Raw genomic sequence first — 19742 nt, 5'->3', positions numbered from 1 at the left:
TGCTCAACCATTGGTGACCGTGCCTTCTGTTGCCTAGGCCCCAAACTCTGGAATTTCCTGCCTAATCCTCTCCGACTCTCTTTCCTCCATTAAGATGCTCCTTAAAACCTACCTCTTTGACCAAGCTTTTGGGCACCTGCCCTAATTTCTCCTTATGTGGCTCAGTGTCCAATGTTTTGTCTTATAATACTCCTGTGGAGCGCCTTGGGACGTTTTACTTGGTTAAAGGTACTATATAAATACAAGTTGTTATTATATTGCAATAATTACCAGTCCATCGCCTGTGCTGTTGCACATGGAGAGTCAAAAACAAGTTTAGTCTTCAGGTGAAGTAGGGGATGATTGGATCAAAGCATTTGAACTTAAGTCAGTCCCCATTTTTAAAAGTCATACATTCTATTATTTTTATATATTTTGATTTTGTACTTGGTTAAATAGCACAACGTACAACAATTTGGGAAGCAGAGTAGAGCTGGTTGGAACAGATGAGTTTCTCTGCAGTAGAAGCGGAGATGCAAAACTGTGGTACTGTTTTACCACCACTGTCAAGTAGGTGTAATTACAGTGAGACACATTTGCATCGGCAGTTTCCGTTATAAATGTGCATCTGGGAATTTATAATAGCAAGTGTGACAATAGCAAGTAACGTTTTGCAGACAGGAAGTGTGTGCAGACATGATTTTTAATATTTAAATATATATGGATAGTTTATTATTGTACATCAATAATTCAATCGCACATTGCATAGAAGATTAAACTCCACACAATATGAAACGGCGCAACCATGGGAATAGCGGTTTTAAGTTCTCCTTGTATGTCCTACACCCAAAAAACAATTTTCTTACTACAGGCTTTAAAACTGCAAAAATCAAGAAATATTTTTATCCAAGACATAGCAAACTATAGATAATTTACATTTGTTTGATGTCCGGTTCCCATTTGTTTCAATGGAATGAACTTCTGAAGTCTCAAAACTAAAAGCAACTTTGTACAAATTTTAAAAAACATACCTTCATTGCTTTTCTGCATGTATTCCATCCGATTATATTGCAATAATTACTAGTCCATTCTGAGTAACTAATTATTTCAGGGATTATATATTTTGTGTCGACTCCCTTATTGGGTTAGACATTGACTTTGTGCGAGTGTAAAACGAGTGACAGCGAGTCGGCAACCCCTTCTACATCTTTCCCGATTTTCAGTTTCATTGCAGACTCGCTATCCATCATCCGTTTTACACTTGCACAAAGTCAAGATCTATCCCATTGAAACGAGTATTATCTACTCATCCTCAAATATCCCCTCACTTTTATCTACTCGTGGAAGTTTCTGTACTTTCCTCTCTAGTCATAACCTTCCTTTAAACTTGTTGATCAACAGATAATTTTTGTATATTTTCACCTTTGTTATGCCTTGATCGCTTATTTGTAAACATCTCATAGCGAACACACCTCACAGGCTCCATCTTAATTCTGATTCTTTCGATTGCTCCTTTAAATTTATTTCTTAGATGATTCCTTTTAGATTTTCTCTCAGGTGCTCCCTTTATGATTTCAGCGCTTCCTTTAATTACATTTCTTTTGTGTGCTTTCCCTTTTATTTTACTTCTTCCAGATCCTCGCCATTGGCTCAGGTTCAGAGTTTGTAAATGTAATGCATGACTGCTCAGTGTGTCAGAGTTCATTCTCATCTTGACCTGGTGTGCATAAATGACTCCAAGTACCAAAAATAGCAGCCACCACATGATTAATTTCACTATGATTTGAAATTCAGAAATTCCAAAGGCAAGAGCCAGGTGTACAACCTTGAAAGGGCTAACTTTAATTAAAAGCAAATTGATTGGGTAAGGTTGTTCAACAGCACAGGATGAGGACACCTTTAAGGAACAATGCTAGGCACATGGGATAAATACTGCCCAGAATCAACAAACACAAACTAGACAAGTATGAAATTAAATGGATCAATACACAAAAAGTGGAAGGAAAATTACCACAAATCCTACAGGGAGAAAATGAAAGTAGTTTACTGGGATTAATACATAAACACGCAGCAATACATTAAAAGGATGATCAGAAGGCAGTGAGCCCTAGAAAAAAACATAACTGCAGAAGCAAAATGTAACCGTAAGAGATTCTTTCAGAACTTCAACAGTAAGAGTGTAGTCAAGGAAGAAGTGAGAACCATAAAATATGGCAACAGGCTGGAAAAGGATAAGCAGGGGTAACAAACATTCTGAATGATTATTTCCTCTAGTTATTCACAAGGGAAGATGCAAGCAATATTCTACCTGAAATAACCCAGGCAAAATGAATGATTCTGATATATAGGAAATGGAAGTACAGACAAGCTAAAAGGGCTTCAGTAAATCCCCAGTGATAGGACTCTGGGGTAAATACCATTCAAGAGAAACTGGGGAGATTTGTGAGGTATTGACAATTATGATGGAGTCAGTAGATGTTGGAGAGATGCCAGTAGATTGGAAACAGGTCATATTCAAAAAAGGTGAATAGACAGACACAGGCAACTACAGATCCATTAGTCTTACTTCAATCCTATGTAAAACTGAAGATTATCTGTGCAATAACTGAGTAAAACAACAGTCAATATGGGTTCAGAATGAGAAGGTCCTGCCTGGCCATGCTCCTTGACATCTTTGAGGAAGTGCCATCCCAGGTAAGACCAGAAATCCCGAAAATGCGTCATACCTAGACTTTCAAAAGGCGTTTGACAAAGTTTCACGTGAAAGGCTATTTGTCCTACTCAAAGCTATGGGGATTCAAGGAACATTGCATGAAGGGTAGAAAACAATGGGCACTTGTTAAGATGAATTATGTTGGGTGGGGGGGGGGGGGGGGGGAGGTTAAATAGAGTGCTTTAGGGATTGGTGTTGGGACCACTAACCTTTCTAATTTACATCAATAATTTTGATTCAGGAACTCAAATTGGTAGAATTTTCAGATGAAACCAAACTAGATGGGGCGTTGAAATCAAAGGAGGGAGCTCCGAAATTGCAGAATTGGGCAAAATGCTAAGTGGGCAGAAAAAATGTAGATGAAATTTAATGCAGACAAGTGTAAGGTACTGCACATGAGGAGGAAAATGGGCAATACACTTCATCCATGAATGGGGTTGAAATAGCCAGGAATGCTGTTGAGAAAGATATTTGAGTACCTAATGGTCTTGATATTCAATGTTGAACTAAGTAGCCAGAAAATTAGAATTTAAGTCAGAGGAAGTCATAATCAAACTAGTGTTCTCTGGTCAGAGTACACCTTGAGTGCTGTGTCCCGTTCTGGTTACCAAAACACAAGGGAGACATTCAAACATTGAAGGAAGTTCCAAAAGCCACATGGCTGATTCCTCGTGCCAGAGATCTGAGTTGTGAGGAAAAACAACAAAACCTCATGCTTTTCAGGCTTGAAAGGAAACATGATAAGACTTCAAGATAGAGTAGTGGAAGTGAAAACTCTGGAATCATTTAAAAATCAAGTACTGCAATAGTTAGCAATGCATTGGTGATAAAGTTACTTAAAGGTTCCATTACTAAATTAAACAAATCTAGAACTAGACTTCCAAAAATCTTCCGAGTTACTGTCCTCTGCTATTCCAGAAACAAGTCTGCTCTTTTTCACAGGCACCAGGAACCCAACATTTAGAGAAATAACAGGCACCAACATATCCTAATATTGTTTGGCAAAGTGAGTTACTGTATCAATATATGTGTCATCACTACCAGGCCTAGGATATTCAGATAATGTGCTCAAGAAGTAGGGACCTTCAGACATTTAGTAATCTGGTGACAGTTGCCAATTTACCTAAGTGTCAAAGAACCAAATCTTTTCAAAGCAGACAGGACTGTTGCTTTGTCCAGAAATACATGATGATTCTCTTAACAACCTTGTCTACATAACAGAAAGATGTGAAGTTTCTGTTTTCACAGTAAAGCTGCAGCCTGTAGGCACCACCCTGTACTAGTAATCAATGTCCCTCTTCTTCGCCCCCACCCCAATGATACTCAGGTACTGAGAGTACAGAACAAGGTGTAATACAAGGCAGTGTGGGAGGGTAATATGGTTAAGTGGCTGTGACTGGAATGAAGCTTTTAAAAAGGAACACTTTCACTAAGCAATTCTGCTTCCATTAGATGTAAATTGCCATTTTATGCTTAGAATTTTAACATAAGAAATAATTGTGAATTACCAGATTTGACATCAAATTACAGACAGCAAAAATAAAGTATGCAGTATGTATACTGCATCTAACTGAACTTGATGTTTTAGTATTTTTAGGGAGGTTTCTGAAAGCACATTGAGCAAGGCACTAGAGTTTTATGTAGCTTTAATGTTGAAAAAAAAATTCTGAAGTAGTTTTTTTAGATGATATATATTCCTTCCTACAATTACTGTGCTTTTTACATATTACAGCATTCCAATTAACCATGCATGACTAAGGGGTGAGCTAACTGTATTATACTACCAAAATGACAATCATATTGGATTTAACTTTGCAATTGCACAAATGAGATTAAAACTCCATGAATCTGCCCTCAAGTACCACAGATTTTGATACTTCACTCATGTAAATGTTAGAATGACCTTAAGGGGCTTATAAGATACAATGGACATGTTATATGGGGCAAGATGCCGGTTCAAAGAAAATAAAATAGCAGTTTTCTCCTTGTGTGTTTTCTAAAGTGATTTACAGTAGTTTTCTGGTCTATTTTGACTGTTCCTCACAGGGCTTATTGCATAATTTTCCAGACCAAGAGATTTTAAAATTAATGGAAGTAACAATAAAAGGGAAAAAACAGTTTTAATGTAAGGCAACAAAATTTGTAGGAAAGAGACACATGCTAGTTCCCGATGAGCAGATTTACTGTCGGTATATTTTTGGAAACTATAAAGGGAGCAATTTGCTCTTCAAATTTCTGATAGTTCCAAATGTGTATCACCACCTTTTGAGAACACATCTTAGCACACCTATCCTCACACTTGGAAATTATATTTGCCCTCCCCATACACAAACACAACTTGAAATTCTAGTTAGTATGCAGATTAATAGCTGAATTTCTTTGTTACTCATTTCGTGTCAATGTCTAAATTCTGATTGAATACTGTAATATTCATTTTGTTGCAAATCTGCATTATACACTAACTTTCTAGATTAGCCAGATCATTAGTTCCTGCCACTAATTGTCATGTTAAAAAAACACCTTTGAAAAACTGCCTGTCTACATAACCAGATCAAAAATAATAGGCCTATAAAAACTTAAATTTTTCATAAGTTATTGGTGAAGTTAAATTCTTGAAAACCTGATAGTCGACAATGTAACTTCTATTTTTCATCAGTTTACTAATTCATTATAGGTGCAATATACAAAAATATCACTCCGTATGCACCATTACCGTACAAAACATTTTATTCCAAAAGTGTGAGGCAACACTTACATTTCCTTCCACTGAAAGAAAATGAGGCTGTGACCAAATAACTTTGTTGCATTTCTAAACAGAAGCTGCAATGACATTGATAAAACTAGCAAACACCTACAAAAAGCGTTCTCTAAATATGTACGGACATCCCAATAAAAGTCACATGCACAGTTACAGCTTATCTAAATAAAGTTTGAACAACGTGCTTCACCTACAGCCTTAGAGATACATGCAATTGCATGTATTACTATGTCCAACTTGAGTTTGCAATGATTAAATCCAAAGTGTTGAAATAAATCTTTCTGCACAATATAAAGACAACTGGAACCTTTTACACACTGCTTAAAAAAATGGTCTGTCACTGTTATATTGCAAACCAAAGACTAAATAAAGGAAAAGGTTCCACTGTATAATTTACAAAAGGAAAAAGTATGCTTCCCCAAAGACCTTCATCATAGCTACTGTATTAGGTAGCTTCCACCCAAAGAAAAACTGTACAATGACTGGATTTTAGAAAATGAATAAGAAAACATTATTCATGTTGATAGCCACTGCATAAAGTATTCATTCACCTCCAACAGCAAGCTTCCAAAATACACCTCATATTATATAAATCTGCAGTATGGTAAATTTAAGATTTCAGTAGTTAAACAGCGATCTAAAATGGTTCGACATTACCCATATTCTGAAACACTTGTAACATTGGCATCTGGTATTAAAGAATCAACATACTTCTCTGAACATTACTTCAAGACCATTTTGTTTCTGCCACTTAGATTTTTGTTCATCGTTCAAATGTTGACACTAACATTTAACACGTGCACATTCACTGAAGGCACTTTCCCAAATTTTGGTGCACATGGGGAAATATATTCATGTAGCCATTTCGCCAGTAATCCATAACAGAAATTGGCTTGAATTGACTGTTGCTTTCCCAATTTAGTTAACAGAACTGTTAAAGCTGGACTCACCAATAACACTAATGCAAGTGACACAGCCAGTTTCTCTGCAAGATCATGACATAATACAATATCATATGACAGCTTGTAGTTTATTCACCGTCATACTGGTGTACGTAGTAACCCCCTCACAATTTAACTGGAACCATAATGTAATATTTTGTGTAAGTGTACAGCAATTCTCACCGACCTAAACCTAATCCAGAACTGAAGAGATATATATTACTTAATGCATTTGAAGGCTACAGTGGAAATATATTAATAAGGGTCAAGCTATTGCTGGATGAAGGTTTGTTCACAACAAGACTGCAGTCATGCAGCATGTAATTTCTTTACATAGATTTAGTGTTCAGTCCAATAGCACAATGATCTTCATACTCAATTAAAAAAATTTAGATGATCAGCTGAAATATTAACACGTGGAAGTTGTTAACTACTGTATTGGTTTATTGGGGGAGGGGGATACAAACTCAGGAAGTGACAGGGTATAGTTCAGAAAACTTACCTCATGACTGTTGGCTTCTGACATCAAAATGAAGCCCATTGTACAGTGCAAAGGCACAATGAGATAATATTTGATATCATAAGAATATTGGCCATGGAGATAGGCAATGAAGTGGGGATCAAAGCACAAATGCAGACAAAGCTTTGGAATCAAGCAAAGCATTCTTTTTTTTTTAAACTACAAGTACTCTTTGAATACAGTACTTCAGTACTATAGCACTCAACAGTTAATCTATACAGACCATAAAAATGCAACAGGTTACATAAATACTGCACATTACTAAAAAGTTTTATCACAGCATGTAGCTTTATGTTCATCCATAGGGATAGTGTCATTAGTTTGCTGAAGGACACATGTTGAATTGAGATTGGGTTGCAGCTGCCCAGCTTCAAAAAGGAGGGATTTCTGCCCCCCCAGTAGCACAGTGTACATTAATACACCACTGCACAAGTATATATGTATTTCCATCCACAGTTTCCACACAATTAAATCCCCCAATCTCAACTGGGAAGCCACGAACTACTGGGCAGAAGCAAAATATTGTCCAAAAGAGAAATGGAGGAAAAAAGTCATTGCCCCTGTCAATTGTTAGTAGTAAGATGTCACTCTAAGAGGCCTAGAAAAACATTGCTTATCTGCTCTCAGTCTAGGATTGGCATAGGAACCTATTGAAGCAGATTAAAAGTTAGGCATTTCAATTAGGGAAGTATGAGATCCAAAATTTTGAAGTGCCAGTGCTGCAAGAGTTTTCTCATGAACATCAGTGTTACACTGATGTTACTCCTTCTGGTGGCACATGTGCATTTGGAAATAAGTCACTGGTACTAGAGAACTCAGAGTAGCTTGAAAGTTTCCACATTGGTCATAGATCACAACAGGACCAATTTTAAATGCTATCCTGAATGCAGGTTTTACATCACATTAGTGGGAAACAGTCAGTTGGACAATATGTAGCATCAAATGGGTGCTGTTCATGAATTTCTCTACTGTGTTCTAATTTTACCATGTTTTTGCAAAGATGGATTTTGGAATGTCAATTGTTGCTGTGCTTTTTGTTTTGACAATTCCTCCCAGCCTAATAATTATTATAAATGTCAGAAGAGCAGTATAAAACAAAGAAAAGGAAATAAAAAGCACATTTCAGAACAAGAGTGTGGGTTTGGAAAAACAGCTTCACGTTCCCACATATAAACATAGGTTGAAATGTACAAAGGTATCTTTTAGAAATTAGGTTTGCTTAAATACAGAATTCTCCTTTGAAGGCTACTAGCAGTTCTTGCAGGTGCTCCGTGGCAATCCCGAGATTATAATACACAGTAACTACTGCACAATGGGCAATGGTGAAGGAGCCTTTAGTTCTAATAGAGGCGCCCCCTGCTACGATTTCCTCGTCCGCCCCAGCCTCGACCTCTGCCTCCACGGAAACCTCCTCTTTGTTCTGTAAAGAAAGAAAATTATGCTCGATGTGTTTTCTTATCTACTTGTCATTTTAAGGACATTTTTAAGATACGTAGCTTGAAGATTATACTGAATTATGTAGGCATCTACTTGTAATATGAGCATACAGTTTAAAATTAGACAGCAAAATTTGATCTTGCAACTGAAAAATTCACTGATCCTATCAAAACTCTTCCTTTCCCAAATGAACTAGAACTGGTAATCAAAATTCAAAAAGGACAATAATGTGTTACTCCCTGCTGCACCCCCCCCAAAGTTATTCTCTCCCTTTCCCTGGTATATGAACCAACTGAGGGCAGACAACTAGATCCCAAACCTGTTCAATGCCACTTTGACCCAGTTACCAAGTGGTGGGTGAGCACTACACAAGGATGCCTTCCACTGCCACGATGACGCAACACTTAGGCCGTGAATGATCAATGAAGGCAGGCTGGGTGCGGGTCAGGTGGTTTCCGGCTTCCAGTCCCACCCCCAACTGCATCCGGCCCACAGACGTGATTTTACGTTGATTGACCTTGTTAAGCCCGTCCTGCGAGCTTGCTGGCCAATTAAGAGGAAGCCGGTCGGATGACGTCATTTGATGATGTCATCTGCCGGTTTTCTTAAAGGGACCACGCACAATTTTTTTTTGACAGTTGATTTCTCAGTGTTTGACAGCATTGAAGTGGGCTCTCCAATGACTCCCTCCATAGGCTGGAATAGATGGCAGCTGCAGGTGAGGTGACAGAAGTGATTCTCCCAATGAGGTGGCACTGGACATGGATTTCAAAACCTGTAACCTAAACAAATGTGTAAATGTATTAAAAATGCATTTTCCAACATTTTCTTACCTCAGGCTCACCAGTGCAACATTGGATCCTTCACATCACTTCTGCAGTTGTCATCAATCCAGAAACATTACAGCAGACTCACAGCACGCCACACTTACCTAGCGTGGTGTCCGGATGTCGGGAATTCTGAGCCAGAAGTGGCAAAATTCAAAAATAGCCTGTCAACTACTAGCAACTACCTGTTAATAGGCAGATAATTGCCTTTAATCCTCTTCCCGCCGCTAGGTGTCGGGTCCATGCGCAAATTGGAGACCCGACACTTGGGAAAATTGTTTGGAGGCGGGTTGACGATGGGATCACAATCCGTCAATCAAAACAATTTTAACCTTTGACCCGCCTCCAAACCTGCCCTCAGTGCTGGCAAAATCCAGCCCTTAATGTCCTCTATGGCATTTTCCCTCATAGCAACACTGCAGAGACGAGAAACTTAGTAGCGTAGTAGATCACAGACAAACCCATATTCCATCATTGGTTCTGTTCCAACCGGTTACATCATTGTAGAAAAATTAAATTGCCAGAATCTCCCAATTTGTTTTACATATCTTACCATATGAGAAGTTACCAAGATTACTGCTGTATTTGCCACTAGGTGGATTGTAAATCTGCCTGGTATCCCGTTTTTGTGCTGGAGGTTGTTTCTTGGGAGGGGACGAAGTGTTTTCCTCAGCCATTCGCTTTTGCCTATTAAAATCAAAGATTAATTATCCTTAAAGTTTCCTCTATTAAAATTACTAAATTACATAAAGAAACATTAGGTTAAGGCAGAAATTATGAAGTGCTTTACTATCAGTCACCTATCTTTTACCCTTAGGATACCCACAGCTCTAGGGAAATTCCTGCTCTATATTGTTAAAATTGTCAGCTCATATTGTGCAGCTCAACAAACACTAATAAAGCAAAACAAACTAGATAGTGATATTAATCTTCAAGTACTAAATACAATTTTAATATAAAGGTTTTGCACATAAGCTTGCGTCCATAAGGTGTCACACTTCAAAGTGAATGTAGGGCAAAAAGCAGTGATTGGTTGAAATAACTATTTGCATGCTACCTAGTTTAAATATTACACAAACTAAATGCAGAACAACCAAAAATCACTTCCATTCACCAGACAGGGAGGAAAGCTACTAAATCAGCAACAAGCACTACAAAACTACCCTAATTACACATAAGAAATAGGAGGAGTAGACTGCTCTGCCATTCAATAAGATCATGGCTGATCTGCTACCTCAACTCCACCTTCCCGCACCATCCCCATATCCCTTGGTTCCGCCCCTCCCCCCCCACCAATCTAGCAATCTGTTACTAGCAACTACCACACACTTTCACTGAAGAAAAATGGCCAAAAGCAATCTTAAAACCACTGTCCATGTACTAAAATTAACATTCATAAAATAAAGTACACAATTCTGAAGAAAAATCATTGCAAACCTACTCAAAATTACTTAAAATGTTACAAATGCCTGCAACAAGTTCTCCTGCACAGGCTTGCTCCTCTCTTGATCCCATATTCTTGTTGTCAAATTTTGTGCATGCAAAAGATGCAATAATTGAGGACCAGCTTTTTTTTTTTTGGGGGGGGGGGGGGGGGGGGAGAGAAAGAGAAGAACAAACGTGCTTGCATCTTATGCAAGTTGTTGCAATGTGGTAGATAAATATCAGAGGTAGATCTGTTAGCATCAATAAGGTGTGCCTTTTTTAACCTTGTACCAGTCAGATGATATACAAGTTCAGCAAATTTGCCATTTTGTAGCGATGAGCTAACCACCGTCATATTTAGGATGTGGCAGGGCATGGTCAACATCAGAAACTGCACATCAGTTCCTAACTACTCATGAGCCATGCCAAAGGAGATCTACTAGTCTTACCTAAAAATTTAACACCAATTCAGTTTACCCTGTTGTCCCTTTCCCTTCCCATGTGCTCTCTGCACTCGTACCTTTAATTTTACTGCTATAGGAAACTTTGTGCTATCCGGCACCGACGGGACCGAGCTGTTGCCGTCCCATCAAAACTGCCGGACAAACCAGCGCTAATGTTGAAACATACGGAGATTTTAAGCTCCGTATCTGGCAACAAACCCCGTCAGCTTCTAAACAGTCGGCCGTACCTTGCAAGCGTCTCTGTAGCTTAGCAACAGCTTTAGCGAGACCTTGCAGAGCCTGACTGGTGAAAAAAAGCAACGAAAAGAAAAAAAACCTAACGAAACGGCTCCTGATTTTTGCCGGTGGCTCGAGCATTCCGGACAGTTAGCCTCCGGATAAACCAAAGTTTCCTGTATTTAACTATTAGATTTCCCAGTTTTCAGGTTAACAAGATAAAACCACATCAAACCTGAACTTTTGAAGCCTGTGTTTGTGTTGAAAACAGATTAAATGACCAAAATAAAAGAAAAAGCTCTGAAACACCAAACTTAATTTTGAAAATCCCACTGCTAGGTCGTGACAAGAAATCCATGAGGTTTATTAACTCCAATTTCCTATCTAAGATAACTTGTATGTCCCACTTATACTAGATTGAGTGTTTATTCAAAGCACTAAATATTAAAAACTCAACTTTGTGAACAATAAAATTTGATAGATGTGAACAGCAAAAATTAAATAAAATCCAAATTTACTCTATATTCCACTTATTCCAACCTTTCTTTTCTATCCTTTGAATGAAAATTCCTTTTTTTTTTTTTAAATAAACCTCCCCGTTTCTTCTACCCAGTTTGGAAACTAGAATCATAAAATTTTATAGAATCAGTGGTAGCATTTGGCTCATGCATCTGGGTTGTCTTTCTCCATTTAGTCCACTTCCAATACCTTTTCCCCGTACCCTTTGAAATTATTTTTTCTCTAAATTCTAACCTCTCCCTTTGTTCTTTTGGTAATAATTTATGCCTTTAGTTACCAACTAATCAATCAATGGAAATAGTCTTCCCATATTTACCTCATCAAAACCCTCAATTCTGAACACCTCAATTATCCCCTCTTAACCTTCTCTGTTCCAGTGAAAAAGCCCCAAGTTCTCTACTCTCTCCTCATTAACAAGTCTCTCATCCCTGCTTTTAGCTTAGTAAATCTCTTCTGTACTCTCTCCATGGCCTTGACATCCTTTCTAAAGTAGGGTGCCCAAAACTGCCTAACCACTGATTTATCATTACTGCTTTCCATTTATAGTCTATGGCCCATTTATAAGACCTCGGATCCCATATACGTTTTCTTTTAAAATAGCATTAACTTGTCCTCACTTTCCAACATGTTAAATCTCCCTGCTCGTTTACTCCTTTTGAAGTTTTATTTAGTCTATTTCCTCTCATTTTTCCTCCTACAACACATTATCTTATACTTCTTCTCAATCAACTAACTTTTCTATGTTGTCAAGTCATTCACAGTGCTCTTCAGTTAATCATGCTTCCTGTTTGCAAAGTTTGATATTATGCCCTCTAGACCAAAGTACAGACCACAGAAAAGCAAAGGCTCCAACACAGACAAATATCACGGTTTCTAGCCTTCCCGTCCTTTAGCCAGCTTCTTATCCAAGCTGCCACATTCCCTTTAAATGTGTGCCTTAATTTAAACAACTCCTTTATGACATTTTATCAAATGGCTGTTGAAAATTCATATACATACCATTCATTGCATTTCCTTAAGAACTCTTATTAAAATCTGTCAAACACAATTTGCATTCTACAAATCTGTGTTGGTTATCCTTAATTAACCCATGTCTTTCTAAGTGAGTATTAATTTCTTCAACAGCACCGGCCAAACCCACGACTGCTACCACCTAGAAGGACAAGGTCAGCAGGAGCATGGGACCACCACCACACCTCCAAGTTGCCTTCCAAGTCACACACCATCCTGACTTGGAAATATATCGGCGTTCCTTCATCATCGCTGGGTCAAAATCCTGGAACTCCCTCCCTAACAGCACCGTGGGAGTACCTTCACCACACAGACTGCAGTAGTTCAAGAAGGCGGCTCACCACCACCATCTCAAGGGCAATTTGTGATGGGCAATAAATGTTGGGCTTGCCAGCAATGCCCACATTAAGGGAATATTAAAAAAAAATCACTTATTATGGCATCTAGAAGTTTATCCATTGCAAATGTTGATCGACTGGTCCATAGTTTCTCCCTCCTTGAGCAGATGCATTACACTGGTAAACTTCCAGTTCTCTGGCACAACAAATAATGGGAAACTTTCAAACAGGAGATGATGATTAGGGTACAAAATGGACATGTTTCCACAAGAATTAAAGGGAGTGCAGAAAAACTTCTATATTCAAGGTTGTTTGAAAGATGGTTGAGCACTTAGACGAGATGACTATTGATAAGAAAGTAGTACTGAAAATAATTATGGCATTCTAAATGGAAAAGGCACTGGCATGCAACCTAGAATACTGATGGAAGCAGACAACAGTGGAAAAACACTATAGAAGATTTTGCTTGGTTAATTTACACCTCCTTGGATATACAAAATAATAAAACATTCAACACTCTCATCTCTGTTAGCAATGCTAAATCTGGACCCACTTCTATTACATAAAACTTATATGTTCAGTTTTCTCTAATCGCCACAGAGCCTCAAGCCTCTCTTAATGGGGTCAAAAGAACTGAAGTGCTATAACAGACTGCAAAAATATCTCTCTCTGCCTTGGTCAATTTCACCTGCTGTGAGAAAATGGCACTTGGCCTGAGCCACACAATAGGTTATTTACACAAATTCAATTGCATGTTACCAAACCCTTTGTCTTAAATTGATTATTTGAAGCAGTCTGTATTAAGTGCTTTATACTTGCTTTTCAATCAAAATGTGAGAACACCAGAGACATGAGTGTGGATTGCACCCCCAATCCAGAGAAAGTAATCTTGCAGTAAACAAGTGACCAGTCATGTCTTAAATAGATGTATATAAAAAATGATTTAGAATATAATGAATCTCCCTATTTATCAGAAGGGTCATCGCAATGTTCAATTTCTTCAGCAGATCTAAAATACTGGCCAATCAGCAACACATTTACTGATATATGTGCAACAAAATTTAACTTCTAATATCTGTTTGTAGCCTCAAATTATTTTAATATCACAGTAGCTGAAGCTCATCTAGTACAAGAATGTTTAATGAGAATCTTGATCAAAAATAGTATTTAATAACTGGCTGAAAATTTCCTGCTTCATCATCAAACTTAAAAATGCCATTTTATTAGCTCTGAAAGTGGTAACTTGCTCAAAACAGTACTATGGTGCAAGGGGATTAATTTCTAAACAGCATCAAACTGAAAAACCCAGTTTGCCAAGTCATGATATTCTAAGATCATGAAATTAAAGTACCCATCTAACTTGCAATCTTGGTACCCCAACCTATTAAAAATAGCTCCTGTTTTATTTAGATAAATATTCAAAAATACATTTAGTAAAGAAAATTAATTTGAAGAAGATTAGACATATATAGGGCAGTGAAAACAAGTAATTGGAAACAGGTTTAGGTCAGGGCTATATTGTCAGTATAAACAAAAAAACAACAGCTGGAAATCTGAAAGAAAACAGAAAATGCCAGCATCATCAGCAGGCCCGGCAATATCTGCAGCAAGAATGGACACGAGCACGCTTCAGACACAGACCCTCCATCAGAAGTTCTGATGAAGCGACGTGTCTGTTCTCTCCACAGGTGCTTCCTAGCCTGCAGTGCTTCTAGCATTTTCTGTTATAATTGTCAGCTTGGCTCAGTTAATAGCACTTTTGCCTTTAGGTCAAATTTGTTGGTTCAAGTCCCATTCCAGAAGTTTGAGGTCATTCTAAAATCAACCCTCCAGTACAGTACTAAGGGAGTGCTGCATTGTTGAAAGTGCCATCCTTTGAGCAAAACATCAGGTGAACATAAAAGAACCAACAGCACTGTTCAAAAGGAAAAGTGGCAAATTCTCCAGTGTTCTATTCAAAATACCTCCTCAATCAACACCACCAAAGTAGACGAACAGGACATTAATGTTTGCAGAAACCAAGCTGTGTTTATAATGACTGTTGGGTTTATCTATGTAACACTCACCGAACCTCACTGTATGTGAAGTTTGAGAGATACTAGAAGGTGCTATATGAATGCAAAATCTTATTCTTTAATAGACCGGTAGTGAATGAAAGTGGTTTGACATATTGAATTCTACATGTGGATCCTGAACAAATTTATTGTAGTCAACAGCAATTATACAAGAGCACAACTTTTAATTTTTTTCAAATAAAACATCAACAAACAGCCGCTTGGTTTCAAAACAGATAGGGTACCCACAAAAGCAGCAGAATCATGCCCTTAAATATAATCTGACCCAGGAAGAGAATATACCAAACTTTGGAAGGGAGGGAAAGGAAAGGTGGTAAATAATAATTGGGGGTTTTCCAATACAACAATATTTAATTAGGATTTTGAGAGGTAAAATCATATGGCGAAACACAAGTTGTCAAATCTGCTGAATTTGGGCTGACTTGTGCCAGTTGCTTTCTTTCCCTTTAGGACTTCTAAAAAGGTATACAACAGAATATTAATAATACTAATCAACGGAACATTCAAGTGTTAGGGGTCAGGACCTCAGGAATGATGTGAAGGAGTTTTTTTAAATTTTGAGTGATCACTGCAGTTTGAGGATTAGCTTATCAGTGAGAAATGAAAACAGTACACAATATCAGAAGATACCAAGGTAAACTTACCCTCCTTCAACCTTCTGTACAGGCTTCCAAGAAAGGGTGACTGTGCTTTTATAAGAGGGAGGATTGTGGAACAGATCCTAACCAAAAAAAATATGCACAAGTTATACAATGTTTTCAGTCCAGCACAACCAAGTCTCTGTCATCCAGATATCCAAGTCATAACCTATTTATTTGCCTAACTGTACAAAAACATTATATGTTTCAAGGTACTAAGTAACAACATTTAAAAGATCTCCATCTATACTAGACAAGACACTTGCGTATGCAGTACAATGTTGTAGCTTTTCTACGCCAGATTTATTTTTAAATATGGGTCACTTGTGAGAACTGTATGATTTCTTTTTATTCGTTCCTTTGAGAAGGTGGCGGTGATCTGCCTTCTTGAACCGCTGCAGTCCGTATGTTGAAGGTACTCCAGGATTATGACCCAGTGATTATGAAGGAAAGGCGACATATTTCCAAGTCAGGATGGTATGCAACTTGGAGGGGAACCTTGGAGGTGGTGGTGTTCCCATGCGCCTGCTGCCTTTCTAGGTGGTAGAGGTCGTGGGTTGGGGAGGTGCTGTTGAAGAAGCCTTGGTGAGTTGCTGCAGTGCATCTTGTAGATGGTACACACTGCAGTGCGCCCCATTTTAAGCAGTACGAAACAATGTAGGTAACTATGACAGCATATTCTTTTAGCTGCACAAAATCCCCAAATAACACAAGTTGTCCTGTGTGCAGAAGTTACAATCAATAGTTAAAAAAATGATTACCTTGATGAGAACATTAATGTTATTGGTTATCTTCAATGCAACAACTTTAATTTTGTTCTGTGGAAAAGAAACAGCACTATGTATAAAATATGAAATTCTCATTGACATATATTCCAAAATACTTGCATAAAAACTTCACAATTCTGCCCCCAAGAGGCACTTACAGTAACTATACTGTGTTAAATTATGCAATTTATTCCGAGCTGCCTCATTGTGCTGGAATACATACCTCTTCTGTTTTTAAAGCTTCACCTGTTTTTCCTTGCAGAGCAAGACGTAGCTGTCTGATGTAAACCTGTAAACCTCTTGCAAAATACTGCAACCTAAACATTAAATTACACAGTTAAAATCAGAGGGACTGGGTAGCACAATAGATTCCAGACTGTTCTTTCAGCTCATAGACCCAAATTCAAATCCATCCCCTTTTCTGTGTTTTAGTTGCAATAATCCCACCTTGTTGAACGGGTTGCAAGCAAAATAAATTTGGGTAGTAACAACCCAGTTTCACTGCACTGAGCTACCAATCTGAAAATTGTTTAATTTACACTAAACTGACAATCCCCGAAAGGTTGCAAGGATGGCTGATATGGGATTGCATTATGCTGACAGTTTGCGACTAAAGTGGAAAAAGTACAACTTCTATTTATCGAATTCCCATACCCTTTTGACCGGAAATAGAATGATATTCCATCAGTTGTGAACAACTTGCATTTATTAGTGCTTTTACTGTAGGTGCTTCACAAACAGATGTAAGGAAAATGGAAGCTGAGCTAGAAAGGAAAAACAAGGAGGGATGGCTGAAAGCTTAATCAAAATTGATGGGTCTTGAAGCTTTTTTAAAAAGTGGAAGGGTTTAGAAAGGAAATTCCAAAGAATAGGACCAAGGCAGCTGAACACTCTGCCACCAATGGTGGTGTGAAGGGAGGGAGGAATCTACAGAAGGCAGAGTCACAGGAATATATAGGGCCAGAAGAGACTTCAGAGATAGGGTGCCAATGCCACAAATCCAAACTGAAGCATATACTCCCGAGTGACATGCATGCATACATATAGAATCATGGAATGATACAGAGGCGCCATTCGGCCCATTGTGCCTGTGCCAGCTATTTGGGAGATATCTAACTAGTTCCACTTACCTGCCCTTTCCCCATAGCCTTGAAACATTTTCCCCTTGAAGTATTTAACCAATTCCCCTTTGAAAGTTATTGAATTTGCTTCCACCACCCTTTCAGGCAGTGCATTTCAGATCACAACAATTTGCTGTGTAACAAAATGTTTCCTCATGTCGCCTCTGGTTCTTTCGGCAATCACCTTAAATCTGTGTCCTGTGGTTACCAATCCTTCTGCCACTGGAAACAGTTTCTCCTACTCTAGCAAAACCCTTCATGATTTTTAACACTTCTATCAAATCTTCTCTGCTCTAAGGAGAAGAAGACCAGCTTCTCTACATACACAGATGCAGTTATGATCTTCAATAATTACTCCTAGGCTTACTATCAGCTGTCCAGAACGTGAGCTTTCTTCCTCATTAGAACTTATTTAAGAAAATTGGAAATGATTTTTACAAGTAAGCAACTAATTGCAGTCAAATCAAAAACTTTGAAATGACTTAGACACTAAAATCCAAGGAACACAAATCAAGTCTATTTACGATTACAGATTAGAAGAGAAATAGCTTTTAGTATAAATAACATTCATCCCACCTGATTTTGAAGTCCTTCAGTCGATCTGCATTGAGCTTTGCTGTAAGGAAATCAGGAAGTTTCTTTCCAAGTTGATGAAAGCCAAATAGCAGACATTCAACATAACTAAACTGCAGTTTGGGCTCCTCATTGCCCGCGTTTTCGCCATTTTCTGCTTCTTCTGGGGGCAATGGCATATATTCCTAGATTTTTCCAAAAATTCTAATTACTTACAAGACCTACTTTTTCCAAGTTTTTAAGCATTTATAAGATGCTGTACAAGCACTTGAGTACACATGGACAATCTTTCTGAAGCTACAATCGAGTCACAGCAAATCTGACCCATGCCAGTGAAACTGTAACAATTCAAACCAGATAAGTCTTTCAGGAAGTGTTTTGACAAAGTCATTTGTTTTGAAAGAAGCAAAAACCATATTTGGTGAGGTTTCTCTCATTGCATTGCTGGTAATGATTTGCAAGACATTTCATGAAGACACAATCACTTTGTTTAAAAAAAAGCATATGGCACATCCTGAAACTATAATAAAATTACGGGAGGTGGGGGGGGGAAAAGAGGTGTCAGAATAATTTGGAACAGAGTTGCACCTCCATCTTCCTCAATAGAAAACGACATTTTGGTTCCATCAGTTGTTGTCCAATTGTGAACTGACAAGGGTCAAAATAAGAAGTGGTAGATGAAAAGATTGAGCATCGTACAATCATTTTTTTCTGAATAAAATTCTTTGATGTTAGGGCTACTTGAAAAAATGTAAAATAAAAATGAAGGAACCTAAATCACGGGATCTGCATAATACAAAGAGACATGGCAACAGAAAAATCAGGACTGGGAATTAAATATTGCAGGGAATAACATATTTAGAAAAGATAGAGGGAAAAGTGGAGGTGTAGCAGCTGTACTTATTCGGGATAACATAATGGCAGTAGAAAAAAGGGACGCAGCTATCAGCAAGACAAAAATAGAATCCATATGGATAGAGATAAAAGATAATAAAGGATCAATCACACTAATAGGCGTAGTCTACAGACCACCTAATAGTGGAAGGGAGGTGGAGGAAGAAATATGCTGACAAATTAGAGAAATGAGTAAAAAACATAGAATAATCATGGGGGATTTCAACTACCCCAATATTAATCAGACAGAAGAGATAGGTAAAGGGGATAAGGGAATGGAGTTCCTACAATGTATGCAGGACTTATGGGGAATGAGCCAGAGCAGATAAGAGAAGTAAAAGTAGGGGCACATATAGGCAATAGTGACCATAATATAATATGCTTTAAGATGATAATAGAGAAAGACATAAGTATGACAAAAACCAGGTTAATGGATTGGAAAAAAGCCGATTTTGAGCAGCCGAGAATAGAACTTGGGAAGATAAAATGGGCAACAATATTGGCAAACAACGATGTAGAACGACAA

At 38.0% G+C, this 19742-nt stretch overlaps 1 protein-coding gene across 1 annotated transcript in view; it reads right to left on the bottom strand.

The window, feature by feature from the left end:
* Window positions 1-1798: 1798 nt before the first annotated feature.
* The window catches only part of api5 (apoptosis inhibitor 5), a 45834-nt gene continuing 27890 nt past the window's right edge, over window positions 1799-19742 (bottom strand). Inside the window, exons 9-14 of the mRNA XM_086008088.1 lie at window positions 18326-18507; window positions 16852-16945; window positions 16623-16679; window positions 15868-15944; window positions 9729-9862; window positions 1799-8331 (exon numbers count right to left, since the gene is read on the bottom strand). Coding sequence (XP_085864214.1) covers window positions 8252-8331; window positions 9729-9862; window positions 15868-15944; window positions 16623-16679; window positions 16852-16945; window positions 18326-18507 — 624 coding nt within the window. The 3' untranslated portion in view covers window positions 1799-8251. The remainder of the gene's footprint in view (window positions 8332-9728; window positions 9863-15867; window positions 15945-16622; window positions 16680-16851; window positions 16946-18325; window positions 18508-19742) is intronic.

This window comes from Somniosus microcephalus, chromosome 15 (genome assembly GCF_052327205.1).
Source record: "Somniosus microcephalus isolate GS21.2 chromosome 15, FLI_Smic_1.0, whole genome shotgun sequence".
NCBI classification, from domain to species: Eukaryota; Metazoa; Chordata; class Chondrichthyes; order Squaliformes; family Somniosidae; genus Somniosus; species Somniosus microcephalus.
The sequence above is the reverse complement of the archived record's forward strand: the minus strand, read 5'-3'. Positions and strand labels throughout refer to the sequence as shown.